The sequence below is a fragment of the Artemia franciscana genome, chromosome 2 (assembly GCF_032884065.1).
Source record: "Artemia franciscana chromosome 2, ASM3288406v1, whole genome shotgun sequence".
NCBI classification, from domain to species: domain Eukaryota; kingdom Metazoa; phylum Arthropoda; class Branchiopoda; order Anostraca; family Artemiidae; genus Artemia; species Artemia franciscana.
In genome coordinates this window covers 16,450,782-16,469,402 of record NC_088864.1, presented here as the reverse complement: position 1 = coordinate 16,469,402, position 18,621 = coordinate 16,450,782, and the positions used below count along the sequence as shown (strand labels likewise).

The 18,621-nt window shown below is 34.7% G+C and overlaps 2 protein-coding genes across 3 annotated transcripts in view; one reads left to right on the top strand and one right to left on the bottom strand.

Annotated features, from left to right (window-relative positions):
- The window catches only part of LOC136037939 (ATP-dependent RNA helicase SUV3 homolog, mitochondrial-like), a 377,602-nt gene extending 370,421 nt beyond the window's left edge, over positions 1–7,181 (top strand). For both annotated transcript variants that reach the window (XM_065720820.1, XM_065720811.1), the window contains one exon: positions 7,032–7,181. In XM_065720820.1, coding sequence (XP_065576892.1) covers positions 7,032–7,133 — 102 coding nt within the window. In that variant the 3' untranslated portion in view covers positions 7,134–7,181. The remainder of the gene's footprint in view (positions 1–7,031) is intronic.
- A 3,705-nt stretch (positions 7,182–10,886) lies between these two features.
- Positions 10,887–17,964, bottom strand: LOC136037926 (cyclin-dependent kinase inhibitor 1B-like). The gene is made up of 2 exons (XM_065720790.1): positions 17,523–17,964; positions 10,887–11,445 (listed from the first exon to the last, which is right to left on the bottom strand). Exons 1-2 carry the CDS (start codon positions 17,920–17,922, stop codon positions 11,354–11,356), a joined length of 492 nt encoding a protein of 163 aa, XP_065576862.1. The 5' UTR covers positions 17,923–17,964; the 3' UTR covers positions 10,887–11,353.
- Positions 17,965–18,621: the final 657 nt, after the last annotated feature.

The following is an 18,621-nucleotide window of genomic DNA, read 5'->3' as shown; positions in this document are numbered from 1 at the left end:
TCATTGTCCGCATTATTTCTTTTTTTCTCCTCATTTAATTCACCTATTTTTTCTTTTTTAATCATTGCCTTCTTTTCTGAACCCAGGGGTACCATTCCTCCCATAATTCACAGCCCCTGCCTGGACGTCATCTCTCTCCCGGAACAAAATTATGGGTGTATCTGCCTGGTTTACTTGCATTTTGTCAGAGAAAAAAACTCTCAGATTTAAGGCTTGCTTCCAGCAAGGTACGCTGTACCTTTCTTTGGAGGGGGGGATAATAAAAATGATATTTTGAATAAGAAGTTCCCAGATATTGGGGAAAACTTAGGATTTGGGCGGTGGGACGGGGTCTCGTTAATAAAAAAAATAGTACAAATAGACTATGTGTAAGAGTGTTTGCTACAATTTTATGTAACAATTATGTTTTTTGCTACAATTATGTAAGAATTTTATTATTTTTTTTTTGCTACAAGTTTGCTACAATTTTAGATGCCTCATATAATACAGTGCACACTGGATGTTTTGGGAATCTTTCTTAAATTTCCTGATGATCAGGAAAGTATATATAGTGAAGTAGGAGTCTTGGGGTCATCGTCATACTCACAACCCGTTTATGATTAATTCTTTAGATGTTTCATATAATAATAATAATAATAATAATAATAATAATAATAATAATTTATTTGTGACCCACTTGAAACAGCGGAGTAGAAAACAAACACACATAAAAAAAAGAAAAAAAACAACTTGTGATAACACATTAAATTACTGTAGAAAACATTTTAGAAGACCATGAAAAGGGTTAATGGTAAAATGTATCGAGTCGGATAGTTTCTGGTGTAGCACCGAAATTTGTTACCATATCACTGTTCTTGTACCAGGGAGGAAGATACGACAAAAATTGGAGGAAACGAAAATAAGATGACTTGAGAGTCTTTAAATCTTTTCTTTTTAAAACAGGATACAATCCAGAAAGATATAAAACCGAATGATCACAAAAGCAAGAATAAATTTGTGAAAGGGCTTTGGGGTTGTATTTCCCCCTGTTCGCAGCAATTTTAGAATAACCCACTTGAAGTTTAAACTTAGCATCAGAAACAATTTCATTACGAAAAGAGACTAAATTGTTAGTAAGGGTAATGCCCAACCACCTTAAAGAAGACACGCACGGAATGCTATTCAGAACAATTAAGTCTAGATGGGTTAGGAGAAGGACCAAAATGAAGGAATTCACATTTATCAGGGTTAAGGGTTAGACCTACATTCGAGAAAGCAGTAGAGATAGAACGAACAGAAGCCGAAATATGTCCTTTGTTTTTGTTCTTTGCCCCCCCCCCCCAAAAAAAAAAAAAAAATCTATATAGATGCGTACTGAAGAAAAAATTGGACTGGGAATGTTTTTTTTCATACCATTACCCAGCTCATCCCTCAGGTACGTACCCAACTGAGATTATGTACGATATGTCCCTACGCCCCGGAGTTATTGCAGATCCTATGAAGCATCCCCCTTTTTAGTATGTTATAATGTAAAAAGATCCCCGGCTACGCCTCATCGTCGAAAATTTGTCTTATGTTCTTACTTCTTCTTATCTTTTTACTTCCCTTAATTAGTCACTAAGATTTAGTCAATGTTCAAAATGTTTCAAAACTAATTGACAGGTACACAGAATAAAAGAATAATTTTTCAATAATGTCCGTTGCGCTATTTTCAAAGAAAAAATCATTAATATTTATGAGTGCTTCTTATCTTACGTTTAGAGCTGTTCTGAAGCGTTTTCGTTTTCCAATTTTGTGTTAAATTTCCTCTCATTAATCAAAGGGGCGGAGAAAAGTGAACAGACTTGAAACTAAAAATGACCATTTTCGTGGGACCACAAAAATTAGAAAAGATATAAGATTTATTTCAACGGTTAGATTTATCTTTTAACCCTTTCTGAATCTCCCACGATCATAGCTAAGCAAATTAATTAATTACGTCCATTTTTTTCATCTACCAGTATACGTTTTACAGAGCTATGCCTACAAATAGGAAAATATGCAATAATTTATTTTAAGGTGGGGAGGGGTGAAAAAATTGAAACAAAATACCCAAAAATAACTAAACTATATTGAAAAAAAAATTATGCAGGAGCGTATGGAGGGGGGCTTGGAGCCAATGCTGATTTTTCTGAATTTCTGGCATTTTTTATGTGAATTATATTTTTTTATCATTCCTTCCCCGAGTAAAAATACCGTATATGTGCCTGCTCCCATGTGCTGTTGCTGTATAATTTATTTTGGAGTGAGAGGGGAAACTTAAATTGTTAATTGTGTATTATAGCGACCACACTCAAACAGTGAAGTTATTCATAATGAAATACACCAAAATGCGATGAAAATATAATGTTGTAGTAACAAAATTGTGGAAAGTATAACAGAGAAATATGGAAAGCAGGCCGTCCAGAACCCACTATACAGACTAAATGCCTATCTTAACCAATTCTATATATTAAATATTTGATTAAAATATGCCTGCAAAGTAGTTTATCTCACCCGGGCCGAGCTAATTATCTCCAAATGTACACAGAGAATCCAGTTCTACAACAGATCAAGAAAAATAATGTGGTCGCTATAATCTGCACAGGTACCCTTAAATTTAACACAATATTTGGGGATGGGAAAGTACCTGACATTTCCTCCTTCGTGAGTGCGTGATAAAATCTCTATGTAAGATTGAAGAACTATATTTTGGCAAGGGGAGGTTGCGTTGGCCACGCGTATGTGCACGTGTATAAATACAGACTATATGCTTTTGCGTTTTTTCTAAATTAATTTGCACAGGGCTATTCTGGTTGTAGCCAGGTTTCCGTTGCCAGATAGGTCAAATTATTCCATGGGTTTGGATTTACAACAGTTCTAAGCATATTTTTTTACAAAAATATACAGCGAAAAATTGTATATATTTTGTGGAATTTCCAGTTTAAAGGGGAGGGACTGAGCCTCCAAAGTTTCATGGCCATATCTCTGTCGCAGGTACGTATGAATTAATTTAAGGAGGAGGTCAATGTACGGACAATGCAAAATTATATAGAAAATCATAAACCTATCGGAAAACCGGCAAGAATTTATATTCTCCGACACAGGCAGGTACGTATAAATTAATTTAAGGGGGAATATTCGGGCAATGCAAAAATACATGGAAAAAGTCATAAACATTTGGGAAAACCTGCAAGAATTCATATTCCTGGACTTACCTGCTCGTGCATAATGGACGAATTAGACTAGCTACTACTTTATAGATTACTATATAATGTTGACACTAGTCAGTGGAGATCTACTAAAAAGATACAATTTTGAATAGAACATCTACCTCCAGATCGTTCCGTAAATAAAGATTTGATGAACACAAATGGGGGAAGGCAATTAACCCTGTAGATTTTGAAAAGTACTTTTTTCGGTATTTTCATTGAAAAAAAAATTGGCCCTCCCACTAAATTTTTGGTTGATGGCGATCATGAGAGACGGGTGTGTTTACTTTCAAAAACTAATTCAATATATTTCTTAGCTTCAAAGTAAAGTGATTCAAAAGAAGACAACGCACGGTTATTACCCTTTCAAGTACCAAAATTATCTAACCTTGTTGTGAAGTCTTTGTATGTGGACTATGCCCCACTTATACGCTAGACAGTTACTGCGTTAATATTGTAATGAATATGGTTATGTTAATGAGTCTTGATGATTTGAATGCTTAAGTAGTTTTTCGGTATTTAGATTGTTGTTCAATAATTCTCCGTGAAATATCTGAATTTACACAACTTATCTGGAATAGTCTAGTCGACAGGTTAGAGCAATTACCCAAAATAAGACTATTGAGTTCAGATCAGGTACTTACGTAAGAGGGTCCTTTGGCTCAGAATACATGCAGGAGAGGGTACAAAAACAAACTTAAAAAAACGTACCATTATATATATATATATATATATATATATATATATATATATATATATATATATATATATATATATATATATATATACATTTTTGTTAATTTTTTTTTTATGAGTCGGACTCATATTTCAAGGGGGAGGTTCAAACACCCTATCTACCTACCCCCCGGATACGGCCTTGGAACCCCCCTAAAAGACCTTCTACCATTACCAAAATCTCAAGGTTGTTAATGGTAAAAATTATGATTATACGAGTTGATCAGGTAGTTGCACGAGGAGAACCCTCAGGTCCATCACTCAACGGCAGTTTATTTCCTCTTTTTTTGTCCTTCCTAAATTGTTTGTAATTGTTTCAATCCCCTCGTATCAGTAGTGACTATGATAAAACGATTGCGATGCACGATCATGAGTTCCTATTCTTAAGAGGGATTTTATGGAATGAGGTGTCATCCAGAAAGACTGCCCAAGAACGGGTTTTGAGATTTGTAAGTTATCTTTACCTATTCTTTTGTCACCAATAATGAAAATATGACGTATATTGCTTGCAGTCAGTAGAATCGATATTTTTATTGTTCTGTAACATCTTAATGATTTGCACCGCAATAGAACTTCCCGCAAATTCCAATTTTTCATTGAAGTTGGCGATAACATCCAAAAAGTTGCACGCAATTTAAAATTACCTGTTGCCAACTTCCTGAAAAACTGCAAAACTTCCCGAAAAACATATAACAAGGCATGCTAGAATGTATGTAATCCAAGCTTCGGCAGGCAGCCTTACAAAAAAAAAGTTCTAAAAGTGTTGGAGAAAAAATGAATTTTTTTGCCAAAAAAAGGCTATTTTATGTACTTCGCTTTTAGCATTGGGCTGAAAACATTAGAGAGCCCTTTCCACCTCTTGTATGTGATGCTTCTAGTCTTATGACCCTTTGGCTTTCAATACTTTTGGGTATCTATTTGTCTTCGGATGCATCAGTCAGTGGCGTCAATTCACGAAACATGGGGGGCATAGGCAAATGTATTTCTCAAAATCTTGGAGTATGTTTTTTTTTAATTATCTTGTGAAATTATAAAAAGAATTTTTCAATAAGAAATACTAAAACAAGGTCCTCCGCTCATTGTATCAGAAAATATTTCAAACCTTGGTTTCATTCGGACTCCATTATTCAACCTATTTCTGACAAATTTGATACTAGGGTGCACCATACGCAATTGGACTCATAAATGTTAGCATTTTCAGTCCATGCTACTTAATTACAACCACTCTAATCACCCAACCTTATTTCCCAAACCTTGACTTCTTCGGCATCACAATTCCTGGTCCTGGTCCTGGACCAGCACAGTCCTGGTTATATCTATGTCATTTCCCCTCCGAAAAATCTTCTAATACCCCCCCCCCCTCGAGAAAAAGTCAATGTGCATCTATATGTATATGGAATGTTATATATGTATATTAATATCCTATACGTTATATGTTATATGTTTGTTATTTGTATATAAAAAAAAGTCAATGCGCATCTATATATAAATGGAATGTTTTGATTATATACTTCTGAGTTAAAATAGATGGCAAAAATATGGCTTATTTGATTTCGGGCAAATCCCCCATATGTCCTTAATTGGCAAATTGCGACAAATGAAAATAAAATTTAGAAAACGTTAAGATACTTTGCACACTTGTTCAGGGACTTACGCTGAGCAAGGCCTTAGGGTCTGACTCCTCCCCCAAAACCCTGAATTTCCGGATTTTTCGGCACTTCTTGTTCAAATCATCGACTAAAATTGTTTTTTTTTTCTTACCCCCCTCACCTGAGAAGAATTCTTGATTACGCACGTGAACTTGTTTGGCTATTGAAAAAAAATACGATCAGTGAACTTTTTCTTGGTTAAATATTTCGACCTGCAAAAGGGTGAAATAATATAGGGTTTTAACCGGAGATTCCTCGATAGAGCCTTCTTCCATTTTATGTTGTGAGATTCAAGTTCGTTCCTTCTTGCCCCCACTCATCCTAAAAGTTTGACCTGTGTACAACTAAGCTTATAACAAGACATTTTTAGTGGGTTAATGGTATAAAAAGATCCCATACTTAAAAGAAAATGTGTGATTTCTGCTTTATTTTTTTCCATAGCATCTATTGAAAATTATCGTTATCAAAAATAAAGATTGCTTTTTTTTTACATCTTATAGAAAGTAAATTTGTCGACGCATTTCACTAGGTTTCATCTTGCATTAAGTCTCGAATATATTGCTTGTTTTTTCCGAAAACTTTCATTCATTGCAATTTTTTCATTAACTATGTCATTTAAAAAACATTGGCAAGGCTCTAGGCGATGGATTAGACAACATTGATAAAATGAGTGACGCAAGGTCATTCACCGATCTTGTTCAATGAAATTGTAAAGACAAAACAAGCCAAGTTAGTTTAGTCAAGTAACCCTGTTGACTAAATCTCATTGAAGAAGATTTTTTTGTATATAATATATATATATATATATATATATATATATATATATATAATATTTGGTCTGGATGGTACTAAGCTGAAAATTTTTCAACAGAGCCGGGGGGATATATTTATATGAGTTACGGCCAGAAGAAGTGTCATTTCAAGTCTAAGTCATCTACAGTTCATTTTTTCAAGCAACAAACCCCAAACTATAAAATCGCCCCATCCCTCAAAGGTTACCTGCATGCAGAGGATACGGCAATTCCTCCTCTATATAAGGTCCGTTCTAAGGATCGTCACTGAGAAAAATCGTTTAAAACACATCCTCCCCCCTCTTTAAAGAAGTCTTTGGTACCACCTCTAAAAGGTTTGCACTGTGCCTTAAATATTGTAGTGTTATCATTTATATGTAGAGTTATATTTATTTACTATTAAATTCATAATACTATAAATACTATAATACATAATCCATATGTACTATATGTATTTACTATTATTACTATTAGTGTTTATTTACTACTATTATTTACTATTATTTATATTATTTTATTTACTATTATTTATATTTATATTATTATAAATTATATTATATTATATTATAGAATATTATTTATATTTATTTACTATTATTATTACTAATAGTGTTAGTGTCATTATTATCATTTCACTTAATTTTTAGGTAGCAACTACTGAAAGAGAAGTTGAACAAGAATCAGCACTAAAGAAGCGTTCAAAACAGTATAGATTCATTCGACCTGGTGTCCATGGTAAAACGAAGTGAATCCTATTTTTTATTACAACTTTTCTAATAGTAAAAATTTTACGATTATTTTACGACTTCTCCTTTTTGGTTTTTAACTGAATAGCCAGCTGTTTAATTTAAATTTGAACCGGTTTTTAAGTGGACTTTATGTTTACAACCTGGCTAGACCCTCTACCCCAAGGGTTCGCAGATGGCCAAAACCCATTTGTCTGGGCAGACCAGCTGCAAAAAGGATGTCTGAACTCAGGTTATGGTCTCAACTCGACCCTTCTCATAGAACTTCGGAGGTTGCGCTGAAACTCAGCGCTAATGAAGCAGATGTATTCTTTATTCGTGTTTAACTAAGTTTCAACTACGAAAATGGCCTATGTCTTGGTCACACGACCCCTTTTATCATTATCCAGAGCCTTGCTTTCAGAATTTATCAGACCATAAATCAATGATTTAAGAAACATCTGAACTTTGAAATAGAATACCTGGGCCTATCTATGATAGCCCCTCCAACCAAAACGAAATTTTACGACTTTGCCACTAAGCTTGTATTATTTATTTTACCTAATAATATGCTCATATAGTTCATGTATCTTAAAATAATTTCTTTAAAATAAAAATGTCCGAAACACTTCGAGTGTCTAGACTCCCTCAAAATTTAACATTACGTAAAGTGAGTATTTATAAGAACGTCGTGGATATGAAGACTTTACGTTATTAAGATAGGATTTATTCATCATGAACACGCAAAATATTACATTTTACTATTCCCCCAAAGGATCATTGGCCTGTTGTTGCACCCCCATCCCTCCAACATGAGTTTAATCCTTACGAAAATGGAATACCGACACCCTTCCCCCTTAGCTAAAATTTTTCACATACGCCCTCGAATTGAAGCTGAAAACCATAGACTGCACCAACAAAAAAAAAAAATCACAAAACAACACTAATTTAAAAAGAAAATCATGTACCTACTTAAAAGCCGTAGATTTCTGGGACACCTAGACTTGAAAGTATTTTGATCAATTTCGAAAATCAGTTTGTACGTTCTAACCTGGCAGGTACAGATACGGAGGGGGCGTTTGCCCCCTATGTTTTTGGTATTTTCAATGAAGAAAGCAAACAAAACTGTCTATTGGTCATTTTGACCCTTTCCCTTAATTGCGTTTTCTTGAATTGATGATACTGGTGCCTGGCGCAACCATTATAAAATCATAAAGTTCAACCTAATTGCCTTATTGAAAATGAGTTATTTTATTATTTTCTTGCTTATTTTTTACCCTTCTTTTCTTGTCTATTTAGTTACTTGTGATAGTCAAGATGGCGTCCACTCGCACACTTATTCAGGGTTTCAGTTATTCAGAACGCTTATTCAGAACACTTATTCAGAACGTTTCAGTTCCCTGATCTTAACAATCACTTTCTATCGTCAGTAAAGGAATGTTCTGGGTAGGTTGTGCGCATCATTTATTCTGTACTAGAATATGCAATCGCGGTTTCTATCCCTCTGGATTTTCATGTAATTCTTTTTTCTGAAGAAAGTTACATATTTCAGAAAGTAAATTTTATGGAAGTTTTCTAATGCATTCCTTTATCTTAATTTCAGAACTGTACTCAAATTTTGTAAAGCACGCGTAGGTTTTTTCAAAATTTTGTTTTAATTAGCAAACAAAAAGTACAAGCAATGGAAAAACTCCCATTGCATTTTCAATTTTATCGTGAAAAGCTATTCCTGAGCTAAAAAAAAAGTTTTGTTGGGTTTCTCCGTTTTGTTAAGGTGGTTTATTTCCAACTGAGTTCTTGTTTTGAATTTAAAAATAGATATTGAAATTTTAATAACTAGAAAAGTTTTAAGATGTTTTTTTATGCTAACTCCAATGTTTAATTAGTAATTATTCAAATGTAACTTTTCTAGCGCCAAACATTTTTGCTTGATAATAATTTCGACACTTCAGGCGAAAAAATATGAATGCTTAGCAAAATCTGATCACATTTTATACTAAAAACTGGATCAGAATTATTTAAAAAGGCCCTAATTTCTATTCGTCTCTGCTAATGTATGCTAAAACCGATGCAAAACCTATAGTTGTTCAAATGCAAGGTATAAAGTCCAATTAGGGCATATTCTGGTTCTTGGCCAAAAAAGGTCATTTTTCTCCAATGCCGATGCAGCTCTTGAACTTTGAGCGATTGTCGAACCATTACTTAAATAATTCTGCTGTGCAGCCCTGTCGATGTTGCCGCAACCAATTACTCTTGCTAATTGACAGTACTTAATTTGCAGCAAGTTCCAACCTACCATTTGCTCCTTTCTGGGTAAGTTTCTGAGCATTCTCGCCTGTGCGATATTTTAGCAAAAAAATGTGTATTCTATTTTTATTTTACTGTTACTTACCATTTTTACTTTTCTGAGCAAGTTACATGGAAATTCTGTCAAAAGTCCAGACGGAACACGTCCTTGTGCTGGGCTTAAAAGTAATGGACACACTTCGTATACATCAAGTCTACATTGTTGTCATTATAATCGACGGCCAGTAGACAAATGTTTTACGGAACTAGTATTTTTACTTATTGTGGCGTTTCTTTTTTTCGTTCTATACTTCAAGTCCGAGACCTAAGCAGGGAGAGGGCCTTGTGGCTGGGCCACACCGAAATCCTGAATTTCTCTGAACTTCTTATGCACACAATCATTTTTTCTTTATCATCCCCCCACCTGAAAAAATCGCAACGTGCGTGCCTTCTTTAAGTTAAGCTTCAGAGATGTATGTGTTCCATTTCAAGTTAATATTCCTATACTCGGCATCGATGCAGAGCTCGCAGAATCTCTACCATTTAAAATTCGTACAGCAATTTTTGTACAAATAAAGGCGAATGACTCATCAGTGAATATTCTGCCTTATGTTATAACTGCCCCATAACAACATTTTTGGTGAACTCTCCCCCTCCTCTTAGCCAATTTTTTTATTTTCTCCACATTAGCCAAAATATTTGAGGTTGTTGTAATTTTTATCTAATTTTAACTAGTATTTTTATATAAACCTTATTCTAGGCGCTAAAACCAAGAGCAGGGAAAGTAAGTCAGGGTAACTCAAAATATGTTATGCAACACGACCTAAATTTTGCACATCAGAAAAATATATTTCAGATTACCACTCAAAAAGAATATTTTTCAAAATCTAAGTGGACATTTTTTATTAATGAAAAATGTCAAAAAAAAGTATCTGCCAGGTCTAAGGAGGAAATTGCCCCCCACACAATTGGCACCTCCTCGTTTGTACAAGGGTGCATATCTGAGGCAGTGAAAACAAAGCAAAGAAAGGCTTTGGTATGATCAGGCCCATTTCCCAACTTTCCGTCAGTGAAAAAAAAACTGGATATAAACGCATTGAAAAAAAAAATCTTTATTATATCTTGATTGTTCCGATTGTACAATTAGGAAAATACTCGCTTCAGGTAGGCTACCCGTCATATAACTTCGCATGATTGTTTTTTTAATCAAAATATCACTTAACACCCTTTAAATCACCGCAGTCATCTTGCTGTAGGTGTACCCAAAGTGACTTCGTGAGCAACCCCTTGGCGAACGCAAGCGTACAATTGAAAACGATTGTTGTTCTGGGATTTTGAAAAAAGCCATCAAACTTGTTATATTTAAATGCTACAGCCTCGCGTAGACATAATCTTATAAACCTGAATTAATTGCACCTTCTATGCTGTTTATTAGTTACAGCTGCAACTTCTTGAAATAAATTTACGACCTATTACTGTTAAAAAACAACATTTTTAAGCATGTTAATTTTTTTATTTCACAATTTCATATAAGAACATAGTATATATACAATTATTACTGGCTGACAAAAATACAATTTCTTTGAGATCCGAAACTAGGACTAGAAAATGCCAGCCAAAAAAGGACAAAATTTTGAATGTTCACAATCATAAAAAAAATCAGCTACCGTTTAGTTCTGAAACTCGCACAACTAAAATTAATGAAAAAAGTAACAAAATAGAAAATACTGGTATATTGTTGAGAATTACCCAACATAATTTCAAATATACTTTTGTACTACACGACGAGTTTTACTCCGGGAAAAAAAGGTTCCAAAAAACAGGGAAATCCTTAACACTCGGCCATTTATATTTGGCACTCATCACTTCCGAGTTACAAATCCCTGAGTTATTAACTTCTGAACGATTGTCGTATTTTCCTTTACACATTATTATTTACACAATTATTTCCTTTGGCTTTAAATTCCAACACATTCTGTCATAGGGGAACTCCCGCTCTGTGGCTCAGTCTTCTTCTGAGGATGATTTCTTTTTGTTGCGTGGAAGTAATCTGAAAAAGAAATAAAACGTAAGAAATGTGACACAGAGAAAACAAATATAAAAATCAAAACATCCACCGCATCTTATTTTAAACTGAAATATCGCAATAAAACCTCCAAGACACACCTACATATAAAAGTAAGGGAAAAGGATGGTGTAACATTGGAAAAAAAAGAAGAAAAACAATAGCAGAGAAATACGTATTTTTGTCCCCTTGACAATTCTCATAGGAGCCACTCCCCTCTTCCCAGGGTTCGGACCTGTTTGCACCAACGCTCTAGGAAAACCAAGGTCATTGTATGTATTAACAATGTATATACACAGGAATTTATTGGAAGGCGTGGCGGGGGCAATCGCAAATTGGCTGTGCAGTCTTCTGAGTTACCCTTGCTAGCGGGCTCAGTACTGTTGTTTCTATGGCAAAGTCTACTAAATCCTATACCCATAAATTTTGACTGTCCACAACCAAAACACATTATCGGCGAAAAATAATCTTGGACAAATTAAGGCTTGGGTTAGGTGGTATCTAGCAATTTTGAAGTTACTGATTATGCAACAGAGCCCATAGCCACATACACTTCAAAGCTATAAAAAACTTACATAATATATTTTAAATTTGGCTTTGAACAATGTCGCAACATTATTGCAACCTGCAGCTCAATTGCAACACAAAAGCAATCCGCAGCTTAGCTAAATAAAAATAAAATAAACAATTTCATAAAATAGAAAATCTGCCAATAATGCTTGCCCTAAACATGCAAAACGAGTCTTTAAAAACCTATACAGATTACGCAGAAACCTACATAGATTTTACACCCATCCGAAGAGATTTAAATATTGTTTTGGACATGACCATCACTTGAAATTGAGCCAATTTTAGTGACTTATAAAAGGTTTTTAAAAGGAAACCTGTATGACGTCGCACCAACAACGCGTCCAGGCAAGTTCTCTGGCGGTCCGCCCAATGGGAGTTGATAGGCGGTGAGGCGATTTACGCCCAAGATGTAAAAACCACAAGTCAAGTTTGTTTAGAAAGTAGTTTGCGATTAAAAAATAAGTAATTTTTTTGATTTGAAACATGTTATGTAATCATTAATACACGCACTAACAATGATATTTTCTATCAATAAATCCACAATGCTAAAATATAATAATTATGTAATGAACGGATACAAAAGAATTAACGAATAACTCCAATTGATTTGAAGACTAACAAAATGCAATAAAATTCCAATCGATTATCTTTTGCTAAATTTGATGTTTCGATTCTGAAGATCGCTGGCTTTATCCGTGCATTTTAGAAATAAAATTGTAGCTTTGCAACAGTCCTTCATTCCCCAATACATTCTGTAAAGAAACTGAAATAAACTACAGAAAGAAACTGGTTCTGTCAGACTAAGGACTCGAATGTGGCGAGTATAAATAAATACTTTGTAATAACAGTACCGAAATACCATAACGCATTTTCCCCTTGTTTTGCATCTTATGAAATTTATCTGTGATATGCATTGTTGAGTTACAACAGCAAACTTATTCCCTACAATTATCTTATGCCGTGTACATTAATATATGTCAGTTTTATTTTTAAACGTCATTTCTACCGACTTCAACTTGAGGCATAAAAACACAAGGAGCAAGGTTTTTTTTATATTTTTTAATGAAGATTCAAAAAAAAAGTTATTTCTCCAAATCTATTGGCGTAAATTTTTCAGTTTTACTAATGAAAATACTCAAAAAGTAATTTTTGAGAACCTAGGGGAAAGTTCGCGCCCCTAGCTCAAATTTCAATTTCAGCTCGATTTTAGCGCCACCTTTATGTCGAAAGTATCGATTTTTGCAAAAAAGCCAAGTTTCTTTGGTTCTACAGTTCATGTTGAAATTACTTATTACAATTTCAAATATGGTTGTAACTATTCAAATTCATTTTTGTCGCATTTGAAAGTTCGATCTTTAAAAAGAAGCAATTTCTTAACTAACACTTTTAGTTTATTTAGTTGTAACAATAATTTAATTGCAACAATTTTAGTTTATTGGAGCAAAACACAGGCACTCGGGAGGGTGACACAAAAATTGAATTGGTATTAGAGGTCCATTATTTAAATCATATACATCGCGACACCTATGGTGTTAAGTGTCACGCCTGACGTGAATATGCTTATCATGGTGCTCCAAGACTAACATCAAGTGGAGGAGGGTGGGCAGCCAACAATTGAACTAGATCACTGCGTGCTGACCCAAACAAAAAAGCTCAAGTTTTTCTTTCATTTCTTCATAGCAATCAGTTTAATCTCTGCAGCCGATAGGCAGTTTTCAATTGACCAAACAATTTATGACAGTGTTTGTCGGCCCAGAGCGATCGCATGTGTGTGCAAACAAAAATTGACGGTTGAGAATTGGCGAGGTCTTTGGAGGTAACAAACAAGTTAAAAGGATGGAGGAAAACTGGGATGGCAAAGCTAACCGTCGCTTGAGATGAAAACATGTAAACATACACAGGTCTGTTTGGCAAGAATTCTGGGTAACAGTGATAGAAGAAAACGGCCGTTGGATGTTTACGCACAAGATACTTCAAAACCATAAAATTTGGTGAAAATTTTCAAATCTTAGAAAACCTTTGAAACATATACAGCAATGTCAGGTGATAATTCAAAATAGTTCCTTAAAATACTTTTTAAAAAGTTAAAAGCACTTCAAATCACTTTCGAATAGTTTTTTAAAATCATAAAATGATTTGATGTAGAGGTATATATTAGCTTTTTCTAACAAAAACTCAAAGCCATACAAGCAAAACGTTAATAAAAAAAAAATATGCAAAAACGATTATTTAAAGATGACCATAAATAGCTTTTTGTGGCAGCCTAATAAACAGATTTGGTAATTTATAATTGCCCTAAAACCTAGTAATGGCAGTAAGATAATTAGCTTGATTACAGCTAAAAAAAAACTTCAATATGGTGGCCTACAATTACATCCTGAGTGACGGCTATCTGCACCCAAAGGCCACTTGCTTATTCCTTAAGGGGTAACTTAAAAATTTGCAATCAATCTTAAATAAACAAAGAGTCAACTTTTATCCCCTAGAAAAAGTGCTTTCGTTTCCTGAGTGAGCAGCATAGGACAAGACCCTTTTTGGAAGTGTACAGACAGGCCATGTATGAAACAAGTCGGTTTGCGTGTCAATACATGGTTTACTCAGAGTAGAATACCATTTCTTTTGCGTTCCGGACGCATATTTCTAAGTTGAAGCTTTCATAATTTTGTTGATAAAGTATTATATTTTATCATATTTTGTTTTATTTTAGTAGCATTAACCAAACTTCACTTCGACAGAACTTGAGTGTGGTTGCTATAAGACACAATTGCCCTTTTCCCACACAATATCTTAATGCGTAAATCATGCATATAGGCGGGAATTGTTATGGAGTTCCTTTCATCAGGTATAAAACTGCAAATTATACGCAAAATCTAGACGAATATGTAGAAGCTTAAAGATTATGGGGCATCGAGGACAGGGTTACGGTTACTTACAGCACAAAAATCGGATACAAAAAAAGTATATATTAAATTCCCTATTCGATGCTCATCCCAAAAATAACAATCCCTACCATCACAACCGCACCCATCCCCCTAATTGGACCAGATATTGCTCTAAGCTATATACGAAACACTAATTTTATGTGTCTGCCATTATTTCTTGTGCTTATTTCTCATATAGGGGACAAAATGAAAAGTGTCAGATGATTTGTCCCCCACCATTAACTGCACTCCCGGCCTAAGGTAGAGAGTGAGGAGATCGGTACCTGCGCTACGCCGACCATTGGTCAGCATGCAATTTTTTAAATTTCTCATTAATAGTTGATTCATAATGCCAAATGAAACCAATTTGAAAAAAGGACTGATAAAATCAGCAAACTTAAGTATATATACATTTAGCCTCGGTCACTTACGGCCCCATTCCCCTACTGTTCGGGGGGGGGGCATAATTACGACGACATGACTATTATATTCAAAAGATCTTTGGATGGAGAATAAAATGGTATATTTATATTTTCTTTGTCCAATTTCTGTCCTATAAGTAACGTTAAACGGGGAATCTACTCTCCATCCCCCCTTTATGTGCCCTATGCGCAAGGTGTGGCTGGTAATTTGAAACCCCCATGTTTGTCCAACTGGAAAATGTAACAAAATGCATGTTAATAAATATTTGATGTGTTCTTCTTTTTTCCATGACCCCCCTCCCTCCGAACACAAATCCTGGATACAGCCTTGCCTATATGTTTTATCTAAAACTTTTACATGCTCCTATATGAAAACGCAAATAAATGAAGCCAGACACTCGGTTAAATGTATTGCTCAAATTAGCAATAGGGGGATATGATTTTGCCCTTCGTTGGTTTCCGCACTTGCTCAAGTAAACTCCAATAATCAATGTATTGATTCAACTAATCTCTCCTGGGACATTTAAAGGGGCACCAAGGAAACAACAAAAAAGATCAATAGAGAAACCGATAACGGCAGAGGCTAAAATATATTTGAAAGTGTAATGGACTAGGGATTTCAAAATATAGAACTTCTATAAAATTTGGACGGTTAAAAGTAAAAACTAATTCGCACTTGTTCAAGTAAACTCCAATATTCAATGTATTGATTCAACTGATTGTCCTGGGACATTTAAAGAGGCGAACAAAAAAAAATCAATAGAGAAACTGATAACAGCAAAAGCTAAAGCATACTTGAAAGTAGTTTATGAAGGACTAGGGATTTGAAAATATGGAACCTCTATAAACTTCAGACAGTTAAAAATAAAAACTTATGTTACTAGTATTTTGAGGAATTCAAACACTAAAGAAAAACAGCTTTTCAACAGCCAATATAGCCAAGTCCATTAATTTGTAACTCGTTTTTCGCTTTTTTGGCTTATGGCCTGACTGATAGTTTTAATGCATTGATTGCAATAAAACGATTTGCAATTATTGCATTAATTGCAATTATTGCATTGACTGACGCAATTGCTCTTCAATTTCTGTCTTTTGTTTTCAAGTTCAGCCGTCTTTCTGTTTTCTAGCTAAAGTATATCCCAGGAAGGTAGGCCTATTTTAAAATTTGTACCTCCACCCGTTCTCCCTCTAGAGAGGCCTGAAATTTGCCTATATGACAGGTCTATACCTATTGAAATTTTGACAAAAAACATTTGGCCTTGATTTTACTTTCTTTTTCCAGTAATTACTAATATACAGTAATTACTTTCTTTTTCCCTGGCTTTAGTTCTGAAAATGCAATTCCTGTTATTTGAGTAGGCCTTTCATAGCAATATTTCTTTTTCAGAATTTTAAAAATGTAGCCTATTTGCATAGGCTATCTTTAAAACCTCAGAAGTTAGGATTGAGCAAAGTTACGAAGCTGAAAAAAAATTTCGCTATACTTCATTTAATCAAAAGATCTATTTAGTAAGTTTTCACTTATATAACACACCTTCTAGAGGGAGAAGAGTGGAGGTAGGCACTTCAAAATCCCTTCCCGGGGCATACTTTAGCCGGCAGACCCATCCCTGAAAGTTTCATTTTTCCTAACCCCTTTCCAATATAGCCAAAAGCAATTGAAGTAGAATTTTATCCACTTCAGCATTTACACATAAGTTGATGTACAAAATTTAGACGGAACTAACACAAGTTAAAAGTGGACCATTTTTAATGCAGGCTCTGCAAATAAATACAGCACAATTTAGGGTTACTAATTTACGAATTGCAGCATAGCATCCTAGGCTCGTTGGCAAAAGACGGAAACGATTCATTTGACATTGCACATACAAAATATAAATAGACCTGACTTTCAAAATTATAAATGCCCAGACCTACTAGTTCACTTCATCTCTGGTCTATTGATCCACAAATTTACCCTAAGACAAACCATGAATAGCCTGATTTATGAGGTTGGTAGCTTGCCAGCCATTCAAACTGAACAAGTCTAAAATGGACCTAGCCTAGTTTACAGTTTTAGCCTTGAATACATAATGAATTCATGGCTTGTCACTAAAATACACTTGATAGTAGGTTTGCCAGGATTTCAATTCGTAAAAGAGATGCTTACCTGATATTTTTGTTTTCTTTGATGTTGATATACTCTTTGGTAAAGAGACCACTGCTTCAACCGAGATTTGGCTATTTTGGGCTTCTAACCTTAACTCCTTTGGTGATGGTTCTTCATTTTGTTGTATCTCCACTAAAGGCCTTTTTCTGATATCTTCAGAGACACTTATTTTTTCCCATTCCAGTTTTCCAGGTAATGGTGTTTCATTTTCAAAGTCAAAATTCCACCGTTTCATATCCATAATTCTCTGTTTTTTTATTTCATTTTTCGCAAATGACACAGAATCGATATGGCTCGTTGGTCCAAACAGGCATCGACTAACACGTCGTGCTTCTGATCGAGGCGGTACGAACTGCCTCAACATATTAGTAGCTCCAAAATCTCTTCTTGCAACTTCCATTGTAATCTTTTGCTTTACTCAACACACTAAACTCGTCAACGACTAAAATTAGAATAACTTATTATTTGGCAAGCAAAGTGGATTCTATGATACGAGGAGGCGGAGCTACTATCCGCGCGGGTGGAGTAGAGCTTCCCGCCATTATTGTGGGTTTTAAAAGGAGAGAAACCACCTACTTACTAACCGCCTGGCGACTTATTCGAATTTCCAAAGCATGACTTTGCCCGCCATCCCAATTTCGTAGTTTTAAAACTTGGCTACAGATTGTTTTTTGTTCTCCCATGAAAGACTTCAATGATAAACATAACCTACTTAAATGATGAAGCTCTACTGAAAAATTACAGTAATTAGTGCAGCTGAAACAAATAACGTAATAAATGATATGTCTCGAAAATGATTTTTTATTCGCAATATTGTAGATTAAGAAAAACGGTGAATTATTATCAGGTTTGTAGACTACGCAGCAAATCATTCCAAGTAGGCACGGGATTTTCGGAAGAGAGGGAAAATACTATAAAACCGCATAATCGAGTTAATTGTATGAGAATGGGGGGAAAACCATGACATTTCAGCAGGAACGTACGCAGAAATCTTCTTCACGCGGGGGAGGAGACAATAATAAAACAAGCTTTATGTGATAATTTGAATAGAAAAATACCCAGAAAATTTGGAATTTTGAGATGGGGTTTTGGTTTCCAA

Bases quoted from the DNA above. Each gene is read 5' to 3' on its own strand.
- LOC136037926 (XM_065720790.1), bottom strand. From the start codon at position 17,922: ATGGAAGTTGCAAGAAGAGATTTTGGAGCTACTAATATGTTGAGGCAG. The intron at 11,446-17,522 runs GTAAGCATCTCT...TTTCTTTTTCAG, and splicing joins AAAGAAAACAAAAATATCAG to ATTACTTCCACGCAACAAAA.